The sequence below is a fragment of the Pinus tabuliformis genome, chromosome 6 (assembly GCF_031772625.1).
Source record: "Pinus tabuliformis cultivar Carrire ecotype Pingquan chromosome 6, CPIR1, whole genome shotgun sequence".
NCBI lineage: Eukaryota > Viridiplantae > Streptophyta > Pinopsida > Pinales > Pinaceae > Pinus > Pinus tabuliformis.
The window spans coordinates 782,856,028-782,878,669 of NC_142292.1; the positions used below are offsets into that span (position 1 = coordinate 782,856,028).

Consider the following 22,642-nt stretch of genomic DNA (forward strand, 5'->3'; position numbering starts at 1 on the left):
CACCTATGAAGGGAAAAAATAATGTTACCAGCCCCCCTCTATGCGATGGGTTCTGGCTATCCTCAAATGCCTTCAACTTTTATAGTGTCTCTCTCCTCTATAATGTGTAAACTGAGCAAATAAAATGTTTGAGCTCAATGAAAACTCAAATGGAAAATAACAACGGTGTGCGACAGTGATAATAATCAGAGTTACAACAGTGAGTGAAACAAGGAAAATAATTGAAAGTGAAGAATGAATGGAAAAGCCTTCTATTTATAACAAAATATTAGGTTATCCCCGAATAATGAGCAATAATAAAATACTATTAACCCCATTCTAGAAATAACAATTTGGAATTTTTTATTATATTTGGTTAGAAGGAAAAAGCATTTAAACTTTTGTTTAGAAATACAAAATAAATAAATAATTTATTTATCATTTCAAGAAATATGGTTAACGAATAATAAACAAATAATGATTTATTTAATCATTCCTAAGGGATTTGGTCAAACTTGACAAAGAATAATAACTAATTAGTAATTAATTAATTATCCATAGATAAAAATAAGACAATTAATGATTTATTTATTTATTTCTCATAATTGGGTCAAATGTGACAAGGAATATCAATTAAACAATGGTTTAATTAATTATTCCTGGAAGATAATTAAATAAATAGTGATTTATTTAATTATTCTTCATGGGTTTGATTATAAATGACTTAACAAATGTGGTTTATTAAGTAATTTCTCACAGTGAAAGCAATTTTACTATGGTAAAATTGGTCCTACATGGTGTACTTCGATCTATCTAGTACATTATGGTTAGATGATCAATTTTTTGTGATAACAGAGTAAATCAGTATTGTAAGAAAAAAAAATAAAAAAATTCACTTGTAATGATAGCATGACACCATAAAAAACTTCAACAATTAATTCATATGATCATGACAAAAAATAATATCAGTAACACAAAGGAACATAAATTCTTCAACTTTTTTTCGATTTGGTCACAAGGTAAGCTACAACTTCTTGTTACAAAATTCTCTTGCTATAACCAATAGGAAGATACAATTCGGTGATTTATTAGTTATAAATGAAAGGAGATACAACCCCTATTTATTTACCATCACCTATTGGAAGGAACAACAACCCCTAATCTACAAGCTACAACTTGCTTGGTCTCATTGATTCATTTTTCATCCATTTTCAAACTAGAACCATGAATGTCAAATCCTTTTACAAGTTAACAAAATATGTCCACCATCACCTTCAATAATCTCCAATTACTAATAAGCTCGCCATCCACACTAGCAACCTCAATTCAACCCAATTCGCATAATGCTACAACCCACTTGAAAATATCCTCAATTAATTTTTCTTATAAAGAAATTTGTTGCTAAATTAGGCTTCTTTTCTCTTTCATTTACTTGCACTGGAATCCTTGCACGAATATATTATTTTAATATTTTGTCAAGTTTCACTAAGTCTTTTGCATGTTCTCTCCAAGTTCACATTCATTGATCACATATTTCTGCAAGAAAAACTAAGCTCAACTATAATCTTTTGTTATTCTGGCACTTTACAAGTTTCAGATGAGATTTTCTATTGTTAGTGGCCTCTAACTTTCGCTTAACTTCCAATTCTGCCTCTTAATATGTCCATGCCACCAAATTTTCCTTTTAAGCCCTTGTGCACTCATGTATTCACCCTTTGTACCCATAAGGCCATGGGTTATGACCTTTTCTCCCAACCTCTAAGGGCTATAAAACTTTCGCCTATCCAATTACTCGCCACTATTGCTATCAAAGCCACATTTTCTCAGTGGTCTGTTTAGCCTCGCATCCCTATCCGTTAGTCACTGAGCCCCTGCCTTGATCACATGTTGCTGTCATGGTCATGGTTAAAAACCACTTGTGTTTTGCACTGAGCAAACCACCCATTATGACACCCTTTTGCATGGTTTGTGGTATTGATGGGTGGGATGTCAGAATCAACCTTTGTCGTTGATCACAAGATCGATGGTATGGGAAAACCACTCATTCTGACACACTCTTGCGCTTTAACGCATACGCATGATGACCTGACACAATCTCTTTTTTGCACCGATGGGGACACATGGCAGCAGATTTGCTAGCAGACCTACTCTTTGTTTAACTATCAAGTCCCACCACCTTCTCTACTAGCTTTAGACTCATCGCCAAAAATAAACTCCTCCAAATCACCTTCAAAAAATTGTTGTCTTTGCTACAACACCCTTGAAAATTTAGGCCTACATCCAAATTTCAGAGCCTACTTTGACTTTTCGTATTGTCGTCGCAAGTACTAAGAGTCATCACATGTGTTTTCTCTAAGTGTTCTTGTCCCTTTCTGAAGAAACGCAAAGTGTCATATTTTAGCATAGGCAAGCATCACACATCACAAAAATTTGGTTTTGGTTTGTTTCAAGGGATGATATTTGTGTTAATGAGTCATTCTTATCATGTAGACATGTATTGCACTCATTTCCAAAGTTTCAAGCACTATCACACAAGTTCCCTCGCAAAGTGTATCTTGAGTGTCACACTTGGGGTAAGTTGTCGCAACGTCGTCGCATTGAGGAAAGTATGTTGTCTACGTGTTCCAGGTGATCTATGTTGTGTTTTCAACTATTTTAGCTGTGCGATTCATGCTCAATTATTATCACCGTTCACTTTGGCCTCACTGATTCCACACTAAGACAAATCTGGAAAACTTCCCGACCGAGCAACTTGGCGTAACTCAACCTTCTTGAACTACACACTGTGTAGTCTTAGTCCTCAAGCCTCAACCTTTCCTCTTGGAACTACGCAATGTGAGTTATTTTCTTCTCAGAACTATGCATCTTGCAATCTCAGTGCTTAGTCCCAGCCCTTGAGCTCCATAACTACGTAGTCCCTACCTTCAACCAATATCCTTTGTGCACTACACAATCTCAAGCATCAAGCCTTAGCCTTGAGCTCTTTAACTGTACAATCTCTTGGACCGTGTCCCTCTAAAATTACCCAGTGGGCATCTTCAAGCCTCTAGCCCTCATCCTGACCTCTTGAGCCCGTAAAATACACATATGGAAAGTCGTGGCCTACCTGAACTATGCACTACAAAGTCATAAGGCTTTGTCCTAACCTCAGACCTCCTGAGTTGTTCAACTACATAATCCCGAGTCTGTCTCCCAGCCTACCATCCAATTTTAGCTTAGCTAGTGGTTATCATGAAGCATGTTATACTAGGGGTTTATAGGACTGATGTCGTCTTGTCATGAGTGGATTTAAGTTCTAGGTATTCTATCATGTTATGACAAGAAGTCGAGGAAAGAGATGGAGAAAGAGACCCTGCTAGAAAACACCTTTGAAGCTGCAAAAACAAGTTGATCAATTAGGAGGGACAAAGGGACAACAAATTGTGACAACAGCTGAAGATCAAGATCACACTGGAGACTCCTTAACTTCAAGCCAAGAGGAGGAGGAAGAAGAGGATCATATTCCATCTCTCAAGAAGATAGAAATAAAGCACTAGCAAAGAGTGGTTTATTTGCCCAACGAAAACCCTCTAGGGTCGTGACCTCTAGTGCACAGATGACCAGTGTAAAGGAAGGCTAGACAAAACATGAATATTGAAACTGACTCACCCTTTCAACTTCAATTGTAGAGAAACAATGGAAATTAATAATGGGCCAAGTTGACAATAAAGGTAGTTTGACAACTGAATTGCAAGGCGAGGATGAGAGCTAACTAGTTAATACTATACAAAGCAGACAAGAACCTAAAGGGAAAGGAGAATGACATAGGAATTGACGCCAAATAATGACCAAATTCATTAACTAAAGAAACCCTATTTAAGCATACCTATGAACTTAACGAACTGAGGACCAAAAAATTCATTTGCAATAACGAAATTCATGTTAGTCCTTCTCTATCGAACCTTAATAACCCTTATTTTTCTTCCAGGGCATGCAACCATACAGATTAATTGAGTTTTCCTCAAAGAACCTGCAAGGAAGAATGAGAATGAGGGTAAAAGATCAACGCCAAGGTATAGCGGAGTAGTAAATGCGAACGGGAAAATTGAAAGAGGTAAGTTAATTTTCCAGAGTAGTGGGTACAAAGGGTTGAAAATTTGGATGATGAAAATATGTTAAAGCACCATGCCAAGTCATACGATTGGAGGATATACACCAATAAGGACAAGCCGCCATAGAATATTTTACAACGAGGAGGAGGTTACTCAGAAGTGGGAATAAGAGTTATTCAAATAACATGTCACCATAGAGTATAAACTATTATGGCACGTCACCTTCAAAAAGTTTCCAGAACTAATGAAATCTTGATAGACCTCCACACAAAACCCATCCCACCATCCATAATTGTAATAGCAAACCAGTGGTTTCGTAGACTATGATCAATTATAAATGTTACACCTCAAATACTGCAATAAATCATACAAAGTATTTGTAACATTATAATCAGAGCTTTGATAACACTCGCATAACCCAAAGCCATACACCGGTGGTCGTTTCCGGAAATTAACAACATTTATTGATTTGTGAAGTAGAATTAAGGTCATCTTTATAACATATCAAATTCTATTGACTTACCATATGATCTACTTTGAATGATGTACATATAGATAAGGGCATTACATGTCACAAATCACTGTAATATTGGACCATTACTTAAATTCTCGCAAGCTGAAATAGTGCATGTAGGATACCACCACAAAATCATCTCATGACTAAGCTTTGACTTAAATAATGCCTCTTCACGGTCCTCAGCATTAGGTTTATGACATATATCAAGTGTTGCAGCAATTGGTTTGTCAGGCTTAACCATAAGACATAAATAATATGCAACATACATCACCAACCTTTGGAATCATGATACAAGTGTCCATCTTGGAAATAGTAATTACTCTCGTATGCATATCCAAGTAAAGTAAAGTAATGCATGAAGAGATAACTTGAACTAGATTTAGAGTGTCATTTCATTAAGTTAGGTTGAGTTTCGTGTATATTTGGAGAAGTCCAAATTTAGTGTGTGTATGTTAAATTATTTTGGACAAGTAGCTAGTAGAAAAGGGATAAATACTTCTCACTGGATTCATTGTAATTAAGTCAAGTCAAATCAAATTTTTGTGATCAATTGAAAAATAACAACTCTTGTTATTTGTGTACGAATTTTGTACCTTTCCTCCTATGCCCTTCTAACTCAATGATCTAAGGAGATAAAGAGCCTGCAACTGCAACTTGCTAAGCCACAATAGGTGAGTGATAAGTCATGGAGAGAGTCGAAAGTTTTTTTTTCCATCATTGCATGTGGGAACGAGCACAGGCGGATGCCCACCATATTGAGAAGATTCCGTGGAGAAACGCGTCATAGCCAAGCCGTAGACTGCATCGTTTGTAATTAGAGATCACAAAGTGTTTGAAACAAAGTTTATAGAGTCGTTGTAATATTGAGTAGTCGTCACAGCTTCCGTTTTCGTGAACAACCCTCACCACGTTGTTGTCGAAAAAGTTAGCGTGGCCGTGAGAATTCTTGTTTCGAAAGGGGCCACAATTTTGTTTAAAAGGTCTAAAAGGTATTTTTGCATATGCTAATATTTTAATACTTTGTTGAACAAAGTTCTATCGTATTAAAGTGTTATTTTAAAAGGGCTTGAATGGTGTCGTTGTGCATATGCTAATATTTTAATACTTTGATGAACAAAGTTCGATCGTATTAAAGTGTTGTTTTAAAAGGGCTTGAATGGTGTCGTTTTAAAAAGGCCAATGTAACTTTTGGAAAATGGATCACATATTTTTTTAACATGATGTTTTTAAAAGATTATTTGAAGGGTTATGAAAAAAAACATATTAAGTTTTTTTTTTTTTTTTTTTTTTTTTTTAATAAAAACAAAGGTTCCCAGGGTTTTATTATTTGAGTTAAGATATTTTTTTGTGGTGTTGGAAGTTTTTAATTAGAAAGAGTTTAAGTTTTTGCGAAAGTTAGTTTGCTTATAAATTTTTTGGTGTCTTGTTCAGTATGATAGTGTTTTGGGTGAAGATTGTGCTTTACGAGGCACATATTAAAAATCATATCTTTTTTTCGAGGGTGATATAGAAGATAACCTCATGCAATCACGAAAGAAGTTATAAGACAAAGGAAAGACAACTGTTATGTGTCACAAAGCATGACTAAAGAAGATTAAGAAAAGGAATCGACAAGAAGAGACAAATATCCTTATCATATTTAGAGAGGTTCAGGTCACAGCCGAGAGACTGAGAAGTATAGCAGAAGACAAAGAAGAAATTGAGGTTGACTGGTGTAGCTTTGATCTGCTACCACCTCCTATGTTTACTGGTGAATATTTTGAATTTTGGGTTATCAAAATGCTAAATTTTCTTCAAACTAAAGAGTTAACTGAGTACTCATATAATAACCCTTATGATGAAGTATGTGATGCTTTAAAATTAGATTTTATAAGAGATTGATTGGATGAGAAGTTTTTGTACAAGGTAGAAAAAGCTACAACTTCCAAGAAAGCATGGGAGATCTTTGAAGAAGAATTTGGTGCAAGGGGGAGTGATGTGCAATAGCAAGATGTGTCACAATTTGTTAAGTCAGCTACATATCTGAGAGTAGATGAGAAAGACTCTGAGAGGACAACAAATCTTGGAGAATCTCATTCAAAAGTGGATAATGGTCGTGATGACTATGAAATTAAAACCCATTATGGAGACATGCATATGGATGAAGAAGATGCAACAAATATTACAGAGAGAGAAGTTGAAGCCTTTGTCTTTGAAGTAGAGCAAGACCATATAAATGCTCAATGACTCCACTATAGCATGGATGGTGCAGATGATGGTAAATGCCACTGTGATGAAATACATGTGGAAAACGACTACAAAGTGAGATGTGGATTGGTGAATACAACCGTCGCTGATGGGTTTGGAATTGTCAATGAGCACATGCATGCTCAGATATCCCACCATAGGGTGGATGAACATTATGGTAATGAAATTTGTGAAATAGGGATTGATTGTGGCAATATGGTAAGCACCATGTTTGATGAAGAATTGAAGGTTGAAGTTGTCATTGTAGCAGCAAGTTATGAAGTAGTTGGAACTGCTCATGAAGTAGTGTGTGAATAATAAATAATTGAGTTCGGCATAGATAAAGCTATCAATAGATCAATAAGTGGTTTGGTGGATCCAACAATTGGAATTGTTGATGTTAAATTTGATGAAGATAATTTAACTGGTGATGACTGGTTGCACATGATGCAACAGAAAGAACATATTGATATGTTGTTATTTGGTGAGAGAAACCCACTTGTGATTGGAATCCAAGTGGAAGACAACATGTTTGCAACAACAGAGGTTGGTAAAAGAGCAGAAAATGAAAATTATGATGCAATGAGGGAAAATGAGAAGGCAGAGAAGGAATATGAAGAGGATGAAGCTCTCAATGCAGAGCATAAAGAAGATATTTCTAACATTGATCTTGAGTGTGCATAGTACATGAAAAAAGGAGTGCCTGATGATGAAAGTGAAGTGAATGAGATGGTCATTTCTGAAAACAAATATGAAAGCATTGAAACAAATTTTCAGCAATGGAGTCAAGAAAAGATCAAATTCTGTCATCAAGAAATATGGCAGAAAGAAAGTGAGGAATATGAAGCTCAAGAAGCAGAGAAAAGAAGATTGTTTGAAGATGCAATGTTGTGGCAATAGTTTATGGTTGAACAAATTCTTGAAGAGGAAGTTGTAGAAGGCAGGGTCATATTGTTTTTCAGCCCAAAGTCTAGACAAGTCAAAGAAAAATTACAGCAGGAACAAGTAAAGAAATGTGGAGCCTACGACAAGAACATGCAACAGATAATGAAGCAATTTCGAGGATATAGAATTTGGAAGAAATGAAAAAAGAAAATGTAAAATAGTCAAAGTTTTGAGTCTTTGTAAGCCTAGCTGAGACTTAGACCAGAAGACATGTTTGAGTGATGATTAAGTCAATTTCTATTTTAAGCCTAGCAGGCATAGTTGAGTCGTGTTCAGTCATGTTTGAGTTATGTTGTCATACAGTCGTAATTAAGGGGGAGTGTTGGAAATAGTAATTACGCCCTCGTGCATATCCAAGGCTAGTAATGCATGCAGAGATAAGTTGAGTTAAGTGCAATCAAGATTTAGAGTATGAGTTCATTGAGTTAAGTAGGAGTCACGTTGAGTTCGGTCTATATTTGGAGAAGTCCGAATTTAGTATGTCTGTGTGCATGCTAAGTTATTTTGGGCGAGTCTTTAGTCGAAAAAAAATAAATACCCCTCACCTGGTTCATTATAATTAAGTCTATTTGAATCAATTTTTTGCGTGATCAATTGAAGAGTCACAACTCCTGTTATTTGTGTGTGAATTTTTTGGTATTTTGTGCCTTTCGTCCTCTGCCTTTCCAACACTCCACACATTGCTAACAACACATATGTCGCGCATATTATAGTATAGCCAAAACATCGTGTAGAGATTTAAACATTTGATTAGGAATATAGATATATAGTCATGTATATACAACCTCCACATATTATCATTATGTGACACATGTATACAATACATATATTTCCAAAGCTCAAATGAGTGTAACATAAAAAAGACCCCCAAACTTTGAATATCATTGGGCCAAGAGGTGCATTCTATAGCTTAGTATGACCCCGATGTTTAAGTATGTCATGTCCTCAAAAAATAGTAAAAATAATTTTCGCTAATGTTGACCAAATCATTAGCTTGAATATTAAATTATATATGAATTGAACTTTTAAATTATATATAACTTTGTAATCTTATTAATGAACTAAGATTAATTATTAGAATATAACTATGTATTATTGTATATAATTTGAATGGATGATACATTATCTCATGTGTTTAATAGATTCTTTATCATATCCCTGAATTTGAATGGATCATAAATTTACATTTAACAAAAAAATTTACCACATTAAAATTCCAAATTAGTTAAAATTTTAAACATTTACTCTTTACTAAAACCAATACCATTTCTTATATCAAAGGAAAAAGGTTAATTCAACACAAAGAATAGAAAATCTTGCTCCAAAATCTTTTAATATTTATTTTAATTAAATATTTGTAAAATGAATCCTTAAAGGAAAAACCATATCCTATGGATATATTAAAATCTTTAAAAACATAATATTTCCACATCAAACTTGTAATATTTGAAAATATTAATTTGATGTAGTTTTATTATAAATTTTGTTATCATGCCTTGTAAAAAGCATCATTAACTCTAATATTAATATTATTAAATTTAATAACTTTGGATTAATATAAAATTAACTTTAATATATTATTAAATTTGTTATATTATAATATATATTAATATATCATGATATTTATTAACTCTAGATATATATGTAGGGAAGAATAAAGACATGGAGTGATAGAGATGGAGAGATAGAGGGAGTGACAAGGGAGAGATGGAGATAAAATGAAGAAGAGGGGAGAGGAGGAATGAAGAGAGAGAGAGAGAAAGAGAGGAATGAAAGAGGAAGAGAAGGGAGAGAGGGGGGGGGGGGGGGGGGGGGGACATAAAGATGGAGGGGGAGCGGGGGGCAGCGGGGGGGCGAGAGACATAAAGATGGAGGGGGAGAGAGGGGGAGGAAGATCAGGAGAAAGGGAGGGAGTCAGTGACAAGGTTGGAGGGAAGAGAGAGAGAGACGGGGGGAGAGAGGCTTGTAGGGGAGAAAGGAAGAGAGGGGAAGGACCAGAGAGAGGACTTGAGGGAGAGGAGGAGAGAGGGAGGGACGTATAGATGGAGTTGGAGGGGGAGAAACAAGGTGAAGAAGAAAGACATAGAGAGAGAGAGAGAGAGGGAGTGATAAGGAAGATAGAGAGAGAGAGAGAGAGAGAGAGAGAGAGGGAGTGATAAGGAAGATAGAGAGAGAGAGAGTGTGTGTGTGTGTGTAAGTATTGGGGTGAGATCGAGAGACAAAGAAGGAGAGATTGAAGGAAGGGGGGAGAGAAGGAGAGAGGGAGGGAGATAGTGAAAAAGTTGGAGGGAGAAGAGAGTGAGATGAGGGTGGGTGATAAAGGGAGAGAGAGGAAGGAAGAGAGAGAAGATGTGAGAGAGTGAAGGAGAGATGGAGGGAGAGAGAGATGGAGCTGGACGGAGAGTGAGAGGGAAGTAAGAACAAATACATATAGAGAGAAAGGTGGAGAGAGAGAGGGGGGGAGTGATAAGGGAGATAAAGAGAGAAGGAGAGAGGAGAGTAAGAGGGAAGGGAGATAGAAGGGGGAGAGATGGAGAGAAGGGGAAGAAAAAGGGAGAGGGAGTGGATGAGGGAGAGAGAGAGATAGATTGATATGGAGAAAGGGTGTGTAAGTTTTGGAGGTGATATAGAGAAACAAAGGGGAGGAAGAGGGAGATAGAGATATAGATGAGAGGTGAAGAGAGGGAAGAAAAGAGAGATAGGGAGAGGGAGGGAGAGAGAGAGAGAAATAGATATGGAGAGTGAGAGCATGTGTGTTTGGGGGGGGTGAAATAGAGAGACAATGAATGAGAGATAGAGGGAGATATCGATATAGATTGAGGGGAAAAGAGGGAATAATATTTATTACACTAGATGCATTGATTTTAGTGTAGATGATGATTTCTAATCCTATTTTATTGCTTACACTAGATGCATTGCTTTCAGTGTTGATATTGATTTTTAATTGTATTTTATTTCTTGCACTAGATGAATTGATTTCAATGCAGATGTTGATTTCAAATCTTATTTGATCACTTACTCTAAATGTATTGATTTCAATGTAGATGGTGATTTCTAATCATATTTGATTGCTTACACTAGATGCATTGATTTCAATGTAGATATGCATTTCCAATCCTATTTGATTGCTTGCACTAGATGCATTGATTTCAGTGTAAATATTGATTTCTAATCTCATTTAATTGATTGCACTAGATGCATTTATTTTAGTGTAGATGTTGTTTCTAACCCTATTTGATTGCTTGCACTAGATGCTTTTATTTCAGTGTAGATGTTATTTTCTAGTCCTATTTGATTTCTTACACTAGATGCATTGATTTCACTGTAGATGTGCATTTATAATCCTATTTGATTGCTTGCGCTAGATGCATTGATTTTAGCGTAGATGTTGATTTCTAATCTCATTTGATTGCTTGCACTACATGCATTGATTTCAGTGTCGATGTTGTTTTCTAGTCGTATTTGATTGCTTGCACTAGATGCATTCATTTCAGTATAGATGTACGTTTTTAATCCTATTTGATTGCTTGCACTAGATGTTGTTAATCTTGAGGTTGTAGATTATTAAAAACAATAAATCAAGATATATTTGGTAATATCTAGTGAGACCCTACTAAGAATTGATTAGTTGTCAAAAGTTGTGATACCTATTCTTAAAATGAAATGGATATGCATAATCAATTCTCCTGCAAAATGAAAATTAATCCTTGACAAGATCGTCTCCCTTCTTCATCACCAATTAATTACTAATAAACAATTACATATATTCAAAATATATTCAAAATTAATAATAGATAAATGCATACAACAATGTATTCAAAATATTTATAAAAGGAAAATATATATTTATAAACATTCAAAAAATTTCAAAATATTCTTGAAGGAGATGTAATAATTGTTTGGAGAAACAAATAATGTAAAGATTTGACAAATCTCGCCACTCATTAAAAAAAACTTAAAAAATACATTATTTCTTGACTTTGCAAGACAGGAAATAGGCAAATAAATCATCCAAATATTCTTGAAGGAAATAAATTATTTCAAACGTTACGGAAGAAATTCTTTTATTAAGCAGTAAATTATTAAAACTACTCTTCAAGATATATCTAGCAATACCTTCTAGAGACACTATTTAGAAATAATTAGTTGTTTGAATTTGTGATGCCTAAAATTAAATGAAATATATGTGTAGTATCAATCCTTCTGCAAACTATTGACAAGATTGTCTCCTTTCTTTATCACCAACTAATTACTAATAGACAATACATACACATATAAAAATATAAGACAACAACTCAAAGCATCCAATCACAGACATACAAACCATTCAAGGTAAGCAACACAGACTAAATTAAAGAAGAGAATGATATGGTCATGTCAAACAAAGAATACATAATTTGAATTTTGAAGTTTATCTCAAACATATACATAATAATGAAATCTAAAAATGTGACATTGATGCCCTCAATTGAAACCAGCTTAGATCCATCTAACACTGGATCTATCATGCACCGAGAGGGATCAAATCCCTTGAGGTGCAAACCTTCTTTTTGGAGAGTAGAACTTGAGGAAAGGTTTGCACCTCGAGAGATTTGATCCCTCTAAAGCATGATAGATCCAGTGTTAGATGGATTTAAGTTATTATAAATCATTTGTTAAATTTGAGTGACAAATCTTGACTAGCAATCTCATTTAGGTCACCCAAACTTATACTTGGAACTTCATAGGATTCTCTTTAGGGGTGATAGGAGGTCAATTTTATTTGAATTTTTATGTTATTAGGAGAACATTAGTCAAGGATCACTGAGAAAAAAAATTCGAAGTTAATTGTTGTTGAGGGGTGTCTATAGAATCTACCATCGAGTTGGCTGGAAATGAACGATGGGAGGTTATTGCTTTAACTTTAAGAAATGGCCCGCAACCCTAACACACGCACAAGGGATGGGTGGTAATGTATCCAAAAGAGGAGGGGGAGAATTTTCCATCGAGTTGGTTGGAAATGAAAGATGGGAGGTCATTTCTTTAAGAAATGGCCCACAACCCGAATGCACGAACAAGGGATGGGTGGGGATGTATCCAAAAGAGGATGGGGAGTTTCTGCCTATGAGTAAAGAGGTTGATTGTTCCTAATTAGTCTCCTTTGCAGGGAGGAAGATTCCTTTTGGTATCCCTTCAACTTTACATAGATTTTGATATTCAACAATAACAACTGAACTAGATGTTGGAAGTAATGCTTCCATGTTATATGTAGGTGTCATTGTGAGTCCCTAGGCGTCAGTCTAGAAGGTGTTGATTCCTATGTAATGAGTTGGAGTCATGATATATTTGTGTGTGTTTAAGTGTTATATATTGTAATTGTTGTCATATATAATAAAACAATATGTGGTTGATTTGTGTTGTATGCAACCATTATCTCTTTCTGTTCTCTTTAAATTTCTAACATGGTATGATTCCCTCACGAGAAGGTCAGGAATATGTGAGAGAGTTAAAGCTAATATTTTGCACATAGATTAGTTTAGTGTTTGATTTCCTTATATGTGCGTGTGTAGATTCATTTCTGGTGTACATCTGAGTTGTGTGTGTAGATTTGGAGTTCAAGCAAGATTGTTTTGCTTGAACTCCAAATCTACACACACAACTCAGATGTACACCAGAAATGAATCTACACACGCTGAAATTATTGTCTGAATATTCTACACGTGGTGTTGTCAAAGGAATACAGTAATGGGGGCCGAGTGCTGCAATTTTCTTCACATGAAAGCCATTTGAATTGGGCAGATTTATTTACAAGGGAGCCATCATCCCGGGGCAAAGCTGTAATTGGAGAAATTTTGGTAGCGTGGGAGAAAATCAGATCTAAACACTTGCAGTAAAAATATCGTGCCTCTCTCGGATTCTTCCCTCTTGCCAAGCAAATGCAATTCCGAGTGATTGCCACGCAGATGCAATTCCCTACCCAGCTATAAACAATTCCAGATCTGTTTGGGGATCGGCAATGGAAAAAAGGTCATACGTTTGACACGCGAGATTGGGAAGGTCGAGATATATGCCAAAGAGATAAAACCCGCGCGTAGGTGTCTGGGCACCATCCATCGTCTGAGTTGTGCGGGTGATAATCCATTGCATAGGTATTGGAGGGCCGAGAGGCCAGTAGTGTTGGATTCTAAAGCCAATAGGCAAAATTATTGCTAACCATTGATTGGCGTGATGCACGCGTGATGTATGATGTATGAAGATCCTTGTCTCCGCATGGAAATCAAAATTAACATCACGACTATACCTCCAACGCTTGCTGTCGTGGAATGGAAGGAACTGCTTCCATAATTTAGATTGGAATGAACAATGAATATCGTGTGCGAAGATTTGGCGGTGAATCTGCACGAGATAACAAACAAAATTTAGATTGATTCAGGTAGATCGGTTGGAAGCAATGGTGCAAGAGTCACAACAATTTTTAGATATTTGGAACTGAGATTTGAAATTAAAAAGAAAGCGGAATGCAAATTCCGCAGTGGGAACATTTGTGTTTTACTGTGAGTGAATTCCGCTAGCTTGTGACGAAGAATGGCGGCCCTTTAAAGGTCACAAAATGGTCGGCCGTGGTAATGGATTGCTTGTTGACAAAAGAGTTGGAGATCGCCTCCAAATTGGTCTCTACGCTGCCATAGTCAAAGAGGTCAATTTGATGTTTTGTTGTAAGCACAATGATATAGCAGAATTGTGATTGGAAGTCACCAAGATGCCATTGTTACAGACTAATATATTGATGAGTGTTGATATAAGAAAAGCCGAAGTGGGTAGATTTCAGAGGTCAACTCCATATTCAGCTTCGCTCATGGGAAGATCTCCTTTGAAGATGGTGGTGTTGTTATATTATTTTATTTTAAAAAAAATGTTGGTGAAATTTTGTTACAGTGTGTTATTGTTCTAAGTCTAATCAAATAAAGAACCAATTATAGAACAAATTAATATATTTTCAAATGGATGGTTCTATCACTAATTTGGCAACCTATAATTTATTATAAGTTGGTGGATTAGAACCAATTATAGAACAAATTAATATATTTTCAAATGGATGGTTCTATCACTAATTTGACAACCTATTATAATTTATTATAAGTTGGTGGCATCCTGTGGAGCAAGGAACATTAATTTAAAGGTTAATTTGATTATGTGTTTAAGAGGTCATCTTGTCAAATTGACTTTTGAATACATTCAGTACTCAGACTGCCTTCCTAGATAACTGGGGAATACAATGGAAGACCATGTGTTCAATAGATGGAGGTGTGCCCATAGGATAGTTTAGTGTCGAGACTAACCCGTCGTGCTTAGGGAGGTCGAGAAGCATCAATTCTGCAAAGTACGTTAAAGATGGTCAGAGGCAGTTATGTTTTAAATGGTGGTCAAGTGACAACTCGAAAATGTGGTGGTGAAGAAAGAGCGGTGTTTGCGAGATTCTTGAGTGGATGTGAGTGTTGATGAAGACCAGTCAGAGAAATATCATATTGTTGTTGTAATATGTGTTTTTAATGTAAACATTAAGGGAGGGTGTTGAAGTAATGCTTCCATGTCATGGGTAAGTGTCATTGTCATTCCCTAGGCGTAAGTCTAGAAGGTGTTGATTCCTATGAAATGAGTTACAGTCATGATCTATGCCTAGAAGGTGTTGATTCCTATGAAATCAGTTGAAGTCATGATCTATGTGTCGAAGTGAGTGTGTTGAGTGCTATATATTGTAATTGTTGTGATCTATGATAAAACAATGTGTGGTTGATTTGTGTTGTATGCAACCATTGTCTCTCTCACTTCACTTTTTAAATTTCTAACACTCGAAACATAGCCTCCTAAGCTGAACTGCTGGTAAAAGAAGCTCTCATTCATGGTGTTGGTAAAAGACTCTCGGCTTGAGCGATATTACGAAACGTTTATTATTATCGTAAACTAGATGGTATATATCGTTAATATTGAATCTGTCGAGACTTGTGATTCATCTAAGTGTCTTGAGTAGAATCGGAAGTTTTAGGATCATAGTTGAAAAAATAGGAAATGCTTTTTACAATGTGTGGTACAAAAGGGAAAAAAACAGTGGCAATCCGTTTTTCAGAGAGAAAAAGCATAATGTATTATATTGAGACAATATAATAGAAATCAGATCATTACAAATGTCAAGCTATAACAAGCTGCGGAGGTCTTTTTTCCCCTCTAAACATAAACCTGGGATGTGTCCCTCCAAGAAAGAAGAAAAACAAAAAATAATCTGAGCATATACACATCTCGTATAAGAAGCGCTGCAGAAATCATGAACCATATGCATATACAGATATGAGGTCCTGTTACCATAGATAGATAAGAAATATATACATCATACAAGTACGATGAAAGAGGCAAAAAAACGAGAAAACAAAAGGAGAAATAAACAGCAGATCAGGAAAAGACCAGAAGAGATTAAGCGCCTGGGAGAGAGAAGTCCTGTATGATAAAGGATTTCTCATCCAAAATTACCTCCATAGACCATGAGCTTGATTCTAACAGCAAACCCTTCTTTGACAAGCTGTCCGCTTGCTGGTTTTGTTCTCTGTAGATGTGTTGGATAGAGCATTCGTTTACAAGACCCCAATAAAACATGATCCTGTCCATCCATCCTGTGAGGTGAGAACTCCTGATAAGGCACTTCCCATTGACATGATCGATCATTACTTTGGAATCCCCAAAAATTGAGATGGATTCAAAAAATAGGAATTGCTTTTTACAACTTATTATTGTGTTTTACAAAAGGGAAAAAACAGTGGCAATCCATGAGCATGATCAATTCCTTTTGCTTCAAATTCGTTATTATCTATCCAATCCTGAATTTCCTTTTCTCCGCTTGCAACCATTTCTCCATGTTTGTCCATTAATAAAGCTCCATGGTCAAAAGATTCCAAGAATCTTTTCATTTCATTTATTTTTTTATCATTTTCATCCCTTCCACTAATTTCATCATACAAATCAAAAACACGCATCCAAAACTTCATAGCATCACACTGTGAAAGATTTAACAAGGAAAATCCCTCGATCTCTTCCAGCATCTTGGGTTCCTTCAGTGGAAAAAATGGCATGCTAATGCAATGTGTAACCATTACTGTCTCTTTTCTCTCGCTGTCAAAACAAGGGATATAGATGAAGTGAATGCTATCCCCCACTGTTGCTAGCTTACTTTTAATTGTGTCTACAAAGTTTCTGGGATCCTTCTCCCCAAAAACTAAACATGTCATTCTCCTCTGCAGCATCACTTCCTTCACCTTTTCATATACAACACAGCAGATACACATTTATTGTCAATGACAAATGTCTTATTAATTATTTTCTCTTTAGTTCATAGTTTGAAGAAAAATCTCAAATAAGCACAAACTCAAAGTGGAACTTACCTTATTTGATACATCCTCCAAGGGTTTCAAAAGGAATTGCAAACATGAAATACTCTTCAGTAGATTCCACTCTTCTTTTCTTACTTTTTCAATTCCCTCTTCTGTAAACGGATAAACACTCTCTCCCCATCTGTCCAGCATGCGCAGTATGGGCTTATAGTCTGCAATTCTCCCATCCGCTTCTATTATCCTGACTCTAGTCGAATACCATGATTCCAATCTTTTCCAATCCTTTTTTTCCTCTTGGCAGTCTTCCATGAGAAATAACTTCCCTGCGCTACTTGTTTTCCATGGATTTTTGAGGACCAACCATGGAACGTCAATTTTTTTACTTTGTTTCCTAGTTGGAATTGATATAATTTCCAGATCAGACCTCTCTTTCTCATACAGTTTAGTCAAAGATTGAATGTGAATATCATAACACTCATTGTCTGGAATGATTTCTAATAAGATCCTTTTTCCTTTCAATTCGGCCACTGCAACCTGCAGTGATCACATAAACCAAAAACAGCAAGTAAAGTTAAAAAATTCGACAACTATTTTATTTTGGGATAGCAACATTGCTTTTGAAAATGTCAAAACTTGGATGTACCGTCGAAAGTCGAATACCTCTTGCGATTTCCTCAGCAAACTGTTCTCCTCCTTTCCATTTACAAATAATTCTAATAACAGTGGAATGCTACTTTCTTGTGTAACTTCTACATGTTGCTTCAGCCAAAGGTATCTTTCACATTTACTTAAAACAAACTGCTCCATTTGAGTATTCGATAGAAGTTGCCAACCAGAGAAGTATTTAACACCATTGTCCTCCTGTACAATCTTCGTGCTCATAAAAAAATACTGGTTCATTTTTTGATGCCAAAAATTCACGCCCTTTCTTTCTAATGACGAAAACAATTCAAACAGTAAACATGCATCTAAACTATGAAGAGCACGGCCTCTAATTTTTTCAGCCACTATCAGAGGCAACCTATTAAAATGGTTGCCAACATAGATCATTTCAAAATTTATTTCAATGTCATCTATGGCTTCTTCAATTAAAGGCCAAGGAAAATCGCTGTTGAAATATAATTGAGCATCAAACATGACAAGCAGAATAGTGTTTGGACAACAACGAGATAGATCGAATGGTTCTCCTTGTCCATCTTTGAGGAGGAGCTCCAATTTTGATGACAAGTTCTTCCATTCATTCTTCTTTTCCACCTCCGTCATATCCTAAACATAAAACTTCTGTTAATAAAACTAAACTTAATAGAAAGGAAAACTATTAGAACATTTGCTCAGCGTGTTTTTATTTCTTTCCTTTAAAACATCATAAAAGTAAAATCATAATGCACAAATGTAAGATAAAGTTTCATGTTTGTAACTATGGATGAGTGGCTGTTAGCATCACCTTCCCTACGTCCACTTTAAAAGGCCATGGTGCATCTCTCGGTCGGGATATCTGTCTCCATCTCTCCTCCAGCTTGGGGCTGTTTTCTATGTACAACAACTCTAATTTTTTTATTTGAAGCACGTCGTCCATACATTCCCCCTCTAACATCTCACAATTACGTAGATCGAGATGTCGCAATGATGAAGGCAGACGAAATTCTTGTGAGAGCTGCTTTAAATGGCTACAGCGTTCCAACGATAAAGCTTGTAATGATAAGAGGCGATGGAAATCCACACATAACTTTTGAAGTCCATGGCACCCTGATAAATCCAGCTGCTCCAAATATCGGAGTTCTGGGAAACTTAGCGGAAGCTTCTGTAATTGCGTGCAAGATTTGAGTTTGAGAACCCTTAAACTTTTTATTTCACCAAACTGATCTGGGAGCTTCTCCAAACGGCTACACGCAGTCAACTCGAGATATGTAATAAATAGGTTGCAAAACCCTGGGGGTAATTCTTTCATCCCCAAACACGATGAAATATTCATGGACGGCAACAACTTCAAGTTTCCAATGCTTTCTGGAAAACTGCTTAGACTCTGACAGGATGATAAATCCAGTTGCACAAGGGATGTTAATTTTCCTAAGCTATCAGAGAGATTCTTAAGAGCTTTGCAAAAGGATAAATTCAATACTCTTAATGACAACTCTCCAATGCTTTCTGGAATACTATTTAGACTTTGACAATATGATAGATCCAGTTGCACAAGGGATGTTATATTTCCTAAGCGATCAGGAAGATGCTTGAGGGCTTTGCAAAAGGATAAATTTAAAACTCTCAATGATAAAAGTTCTACAAAACTGACAGGAAGCGCTTCAAGACTCTCGCAATGCTTGAAATTGAGTACTTGTACAGATATCAATAATCCAAAATCTTTTGGCAACTGCTTAAGATTTTGACAATTTGACAGATCAAGTTCAACAAGGGAGGTTAATTGTCCTAACCTGCGAGGAAGCACTTTCAAACGATCACAATGATCCACTTTCAATACTCTTAAGTCCTTGAGTTTTGAAATTGAATACGGTAGTTGCTCAAGAGACTTGCAATTTGAAAGAGTTAATTCACGCAAGCCATTTACCAGATTAGCCAAGTCACTTGGCAGTTCTTTCAAGCTTTCAAAGACTTAAAATATAAACTTCACAAAACTTTATTAATCTTCTGCTCGATTACATATTCATTTATATAGGAAACTAACAACCAATTTTGGTAACCAACTCTAACTACTCACAACTGCATCTTGTGTAACTGTTCATAACTAACTCATTTTCTACATTATTCTCACATCCTCCCTTAATGGAGAAATGGATTTTCTACAATACCTAACTGATCTCTAAAAACTTCAAATTTGATTTTACCAAGGGGCTTAGTAAATATATCAGCGACATTATCCTTGGTGTTACAAAATATCAACTCAATTTCTTTGGACTCAATTTTTTCACGTACAAAGTGGTACTGTAACTCAACATGTTTTGTTCTAGCATGGTAAACTGGATTATGTGCTAATTTGATAGCACTCTGATTATCACAATTAATACATGTTGCACCACTTTGCGCTTCTTCAAGATCAGCAAGAACTCTCCGCAACCAAATAGCTTCACAGGTGGCATTGGTTAAAGCTTTGTACTCTGATTCTGTTGATGATAAAGAAACAGTTGGCTGTTTCTTACTGCTCCAAGATACGACCCCTGATCCAATATGGAATGCATAGCCAGAGGTAGATCGTCTGTCATCTGGATTTCCTGCCCAATCTGAATCAGAAAAACCTGTCAGTACAACATCAGATACATCAGTATACATAATACCAAGATTCACTGTTCCCTTTAAGTATCGAAGAACTTTCTTTGCAGCAATCCAGTGATTTCCTGAAGGCTTAGCCATGAATTGACTAAGGATACTGACTGAGTATGCAATGTCTGGCCTGGTAGTGGTGAGATAGTTCAAACTTCCCACTAACTGACGATATAAAATTCCATTTGCCTCTTCCGAATCATCTTCTTTGTACAACTTTGCATTCTGTTCTAATGGAGTTGACATAGCTTTACAATCTATCATATTGAACTTTTTAAGAATCTCCTTCGTATATTTGCTTTGAGTGATCAATGTTTTACCAGTTTCTCTCCATACCTCAATGCCTAAACAGTAATGCATTTCACCCAAATCTTTCATTTCAAAAACCTGTGACAACTGAACTTTAATTTCTTCAATTAACCTGTGAGCACTGCCTGTTATAATGAGATCATCCACATATAAAGATATTAAAGCAACATGTCCTTTTTCATCTTTCTTTACATACAAGTTAGGATCATTTTTGCTTTTCACAAACCCATTCTGAAGAAAGAAAGTATCAATCTTTACATACCATGATCTTGGTGCCTGTTTCAAACCATACAAGGCCTTTCGTAACCTGCAAACCAGATGCTCCTGTCCATGTTTGACAAACCCTTCAGGTTGAACCAAATAAACTTCTTCCTGTAAATCACCATTTAGAAAAGCAGATTTGACATCCATTTGATGTATATTCCAGTTATGTTTGGTGGCTAAGGCAATCAGTAATCTAATTGTATTCAACTTAGCTACTGGTGCAAAAGTGTCTTCATAATCAATGCCCTCCTGTTGAGCATATCCTTTTGCTACTAATCTAGCCTTAAATTTATCAATTGTACCATCTGCTTTAAATTTTGTTTTATACAACCATTTGCTGCCAATTGGAACTTTATTTTCAGGAAGTTCCACTAATTCCCATGTTTGATTTTTCATAATCGCAGCATACTCATCATTCATAGCATTAATCCATGGTTCATGTTGTTTAGCCTGCTCATAATCAATTGGTTCTTCAACATTCATTATATTAGACATTAAGGCATAGTCTCTATACCTTGCAGGAGGCCGAGTCTGTCGGGATGACCTTCTTGGTGTGGGTGTTCCATCCATGATTCGTTGGCTTTGAGGTGTATCACCCCCTTGTGATGACTCACTGCTGCTAGATGTGCTCGTACTGCTGCTATCATCCTGATCCTGTACCTGTACCTGGACCTGTTCCTGTTCCTGTTTAATCATAGTATCAAGCTTGATATGTGCATCATCATTAGAAATATGCCATGTATCATTCTTTGTATTACTTTTATCAGTCTGCTCATGAAACAATACATCACGACTTGCAAATAGTTTATGGGAACTTGGATCAAACAATTTATAGGCTTTCTGATCCGTACAATATCCAATGAAAATACACTTGATGGACTTGGCATCAAGTTTTCTTCTGTTAGCTTCAGGAATATGAGCAAAAGCAGTACATCCAAAGACTTTGAAATGACTCACATCAGGTTTAGAACCATAAAGAACCTCAAAAGGAGTCTGAAAAACTAATTGCTTAGTGGGACATCGATTCTTTAGATAAACAGCAGTGTTAATGGCTTCTGCCCAGAAACCATTAGAGATGTTCTTACCTTGCAGCATACTACGAGCAGATTCCACCAAGGTTCTATTCCATCGCTCAGCAACACCATTTTGCTGAGGGGTATGTGGCACTGTGAACTGTTGTTGAATTCCATTAGATTTACAATAGGTGTTAAATGCCTTTGATTTATATTCACCCCCTTGATCAGATCTGAGTATTTTAATGCACTTTCCTGTTTGTTTTTCAACCATATTTCTAAACTCTTTAAAATACTCAAATATGTCACTTTTCCTTCTAACAAAATAGACCCAGGTATATCTAGATCTATCATCAATAAAAATAACAAAGTATAAAGCACCACCAAGAGACCTAGTTTGCATAGGTCCGCATACATCAGTGTGAATTAATTCAAGAATATCATACTTCCGTTTCTCAGTATGAATAGGAAACTCTTCTCTATGCTGCTTACCAAGTGCACAAGCTTCACATGGTAAATGTTCACACTTCATCTCAGGAAGACCTTCAACCATTGTTTTCCTTTGTAACAACGATAAATCATTGTAATTTAGGTGCCCATACCTGTGATGCCATAATTCTGCTGTCGATGTCTCTTGAGATGTCAATGCAACATGGCGCTTGACTGTCA

The 22,642-nt window shown here is 36.1% G+C and overlaps 1 protein-coding gene across 1 annotated transcript; it reads right to left on the reverse strand.

Annotated features, from left to right (window-relative positions):
- Positions 1-15,955: 15,955 nt before the first annotated feature.
- LOC149261064 (uncharacterized) lies at positions 15,956-19,714 on the reverse strand. The gene is made up of 4 exons (XM_089381066.1): positions 18,559-19,714; positions 17,775-18,380; positions 17,166-17,648; positions 15,956-17,039 (listed from the first exon to the last, which is right to left on the reverse strand). The coding sequence occupies exons 1-4, from the start codon at positions 19,084-19,086 to the stop codon at positions 16,515-16,517; spliced, it is 2,142 nt and encodes a 713-aa protein (XP_089237192.1). The 5' UTR covers positions 19,087-19,714; the 3' UTR covers positions 15,956-16,514.
- Between the last annotated feature and the right edge of the window lie 2,928 nt (positions 19,715-22,642).

Bases quoted from the DNA above. Each gene is read 5' to 3' on its own strand.
- LOC149261064 (XM_089381066.1), bottom strand. From the start codon at position 19,086: ATGAATATTTCATCGTGTTTGGGGATGAAAGAATTACCCCCAGGGTTT. The intron at 18,381-18,558 runs GTGATGCTAACA...TTTTATGTTTAG, and splicing joins TTAAAGTGGACGTAGGGAAG to GATATGACGGAGGTGGAAAA. The intron at 17,040-17,165 runs GTAAGTTCCACT...GTATATGAAAAG, and splicing joins TGGAGGATGTATCAAATAAG to GTGAAGGAAGTGATGCTGCA.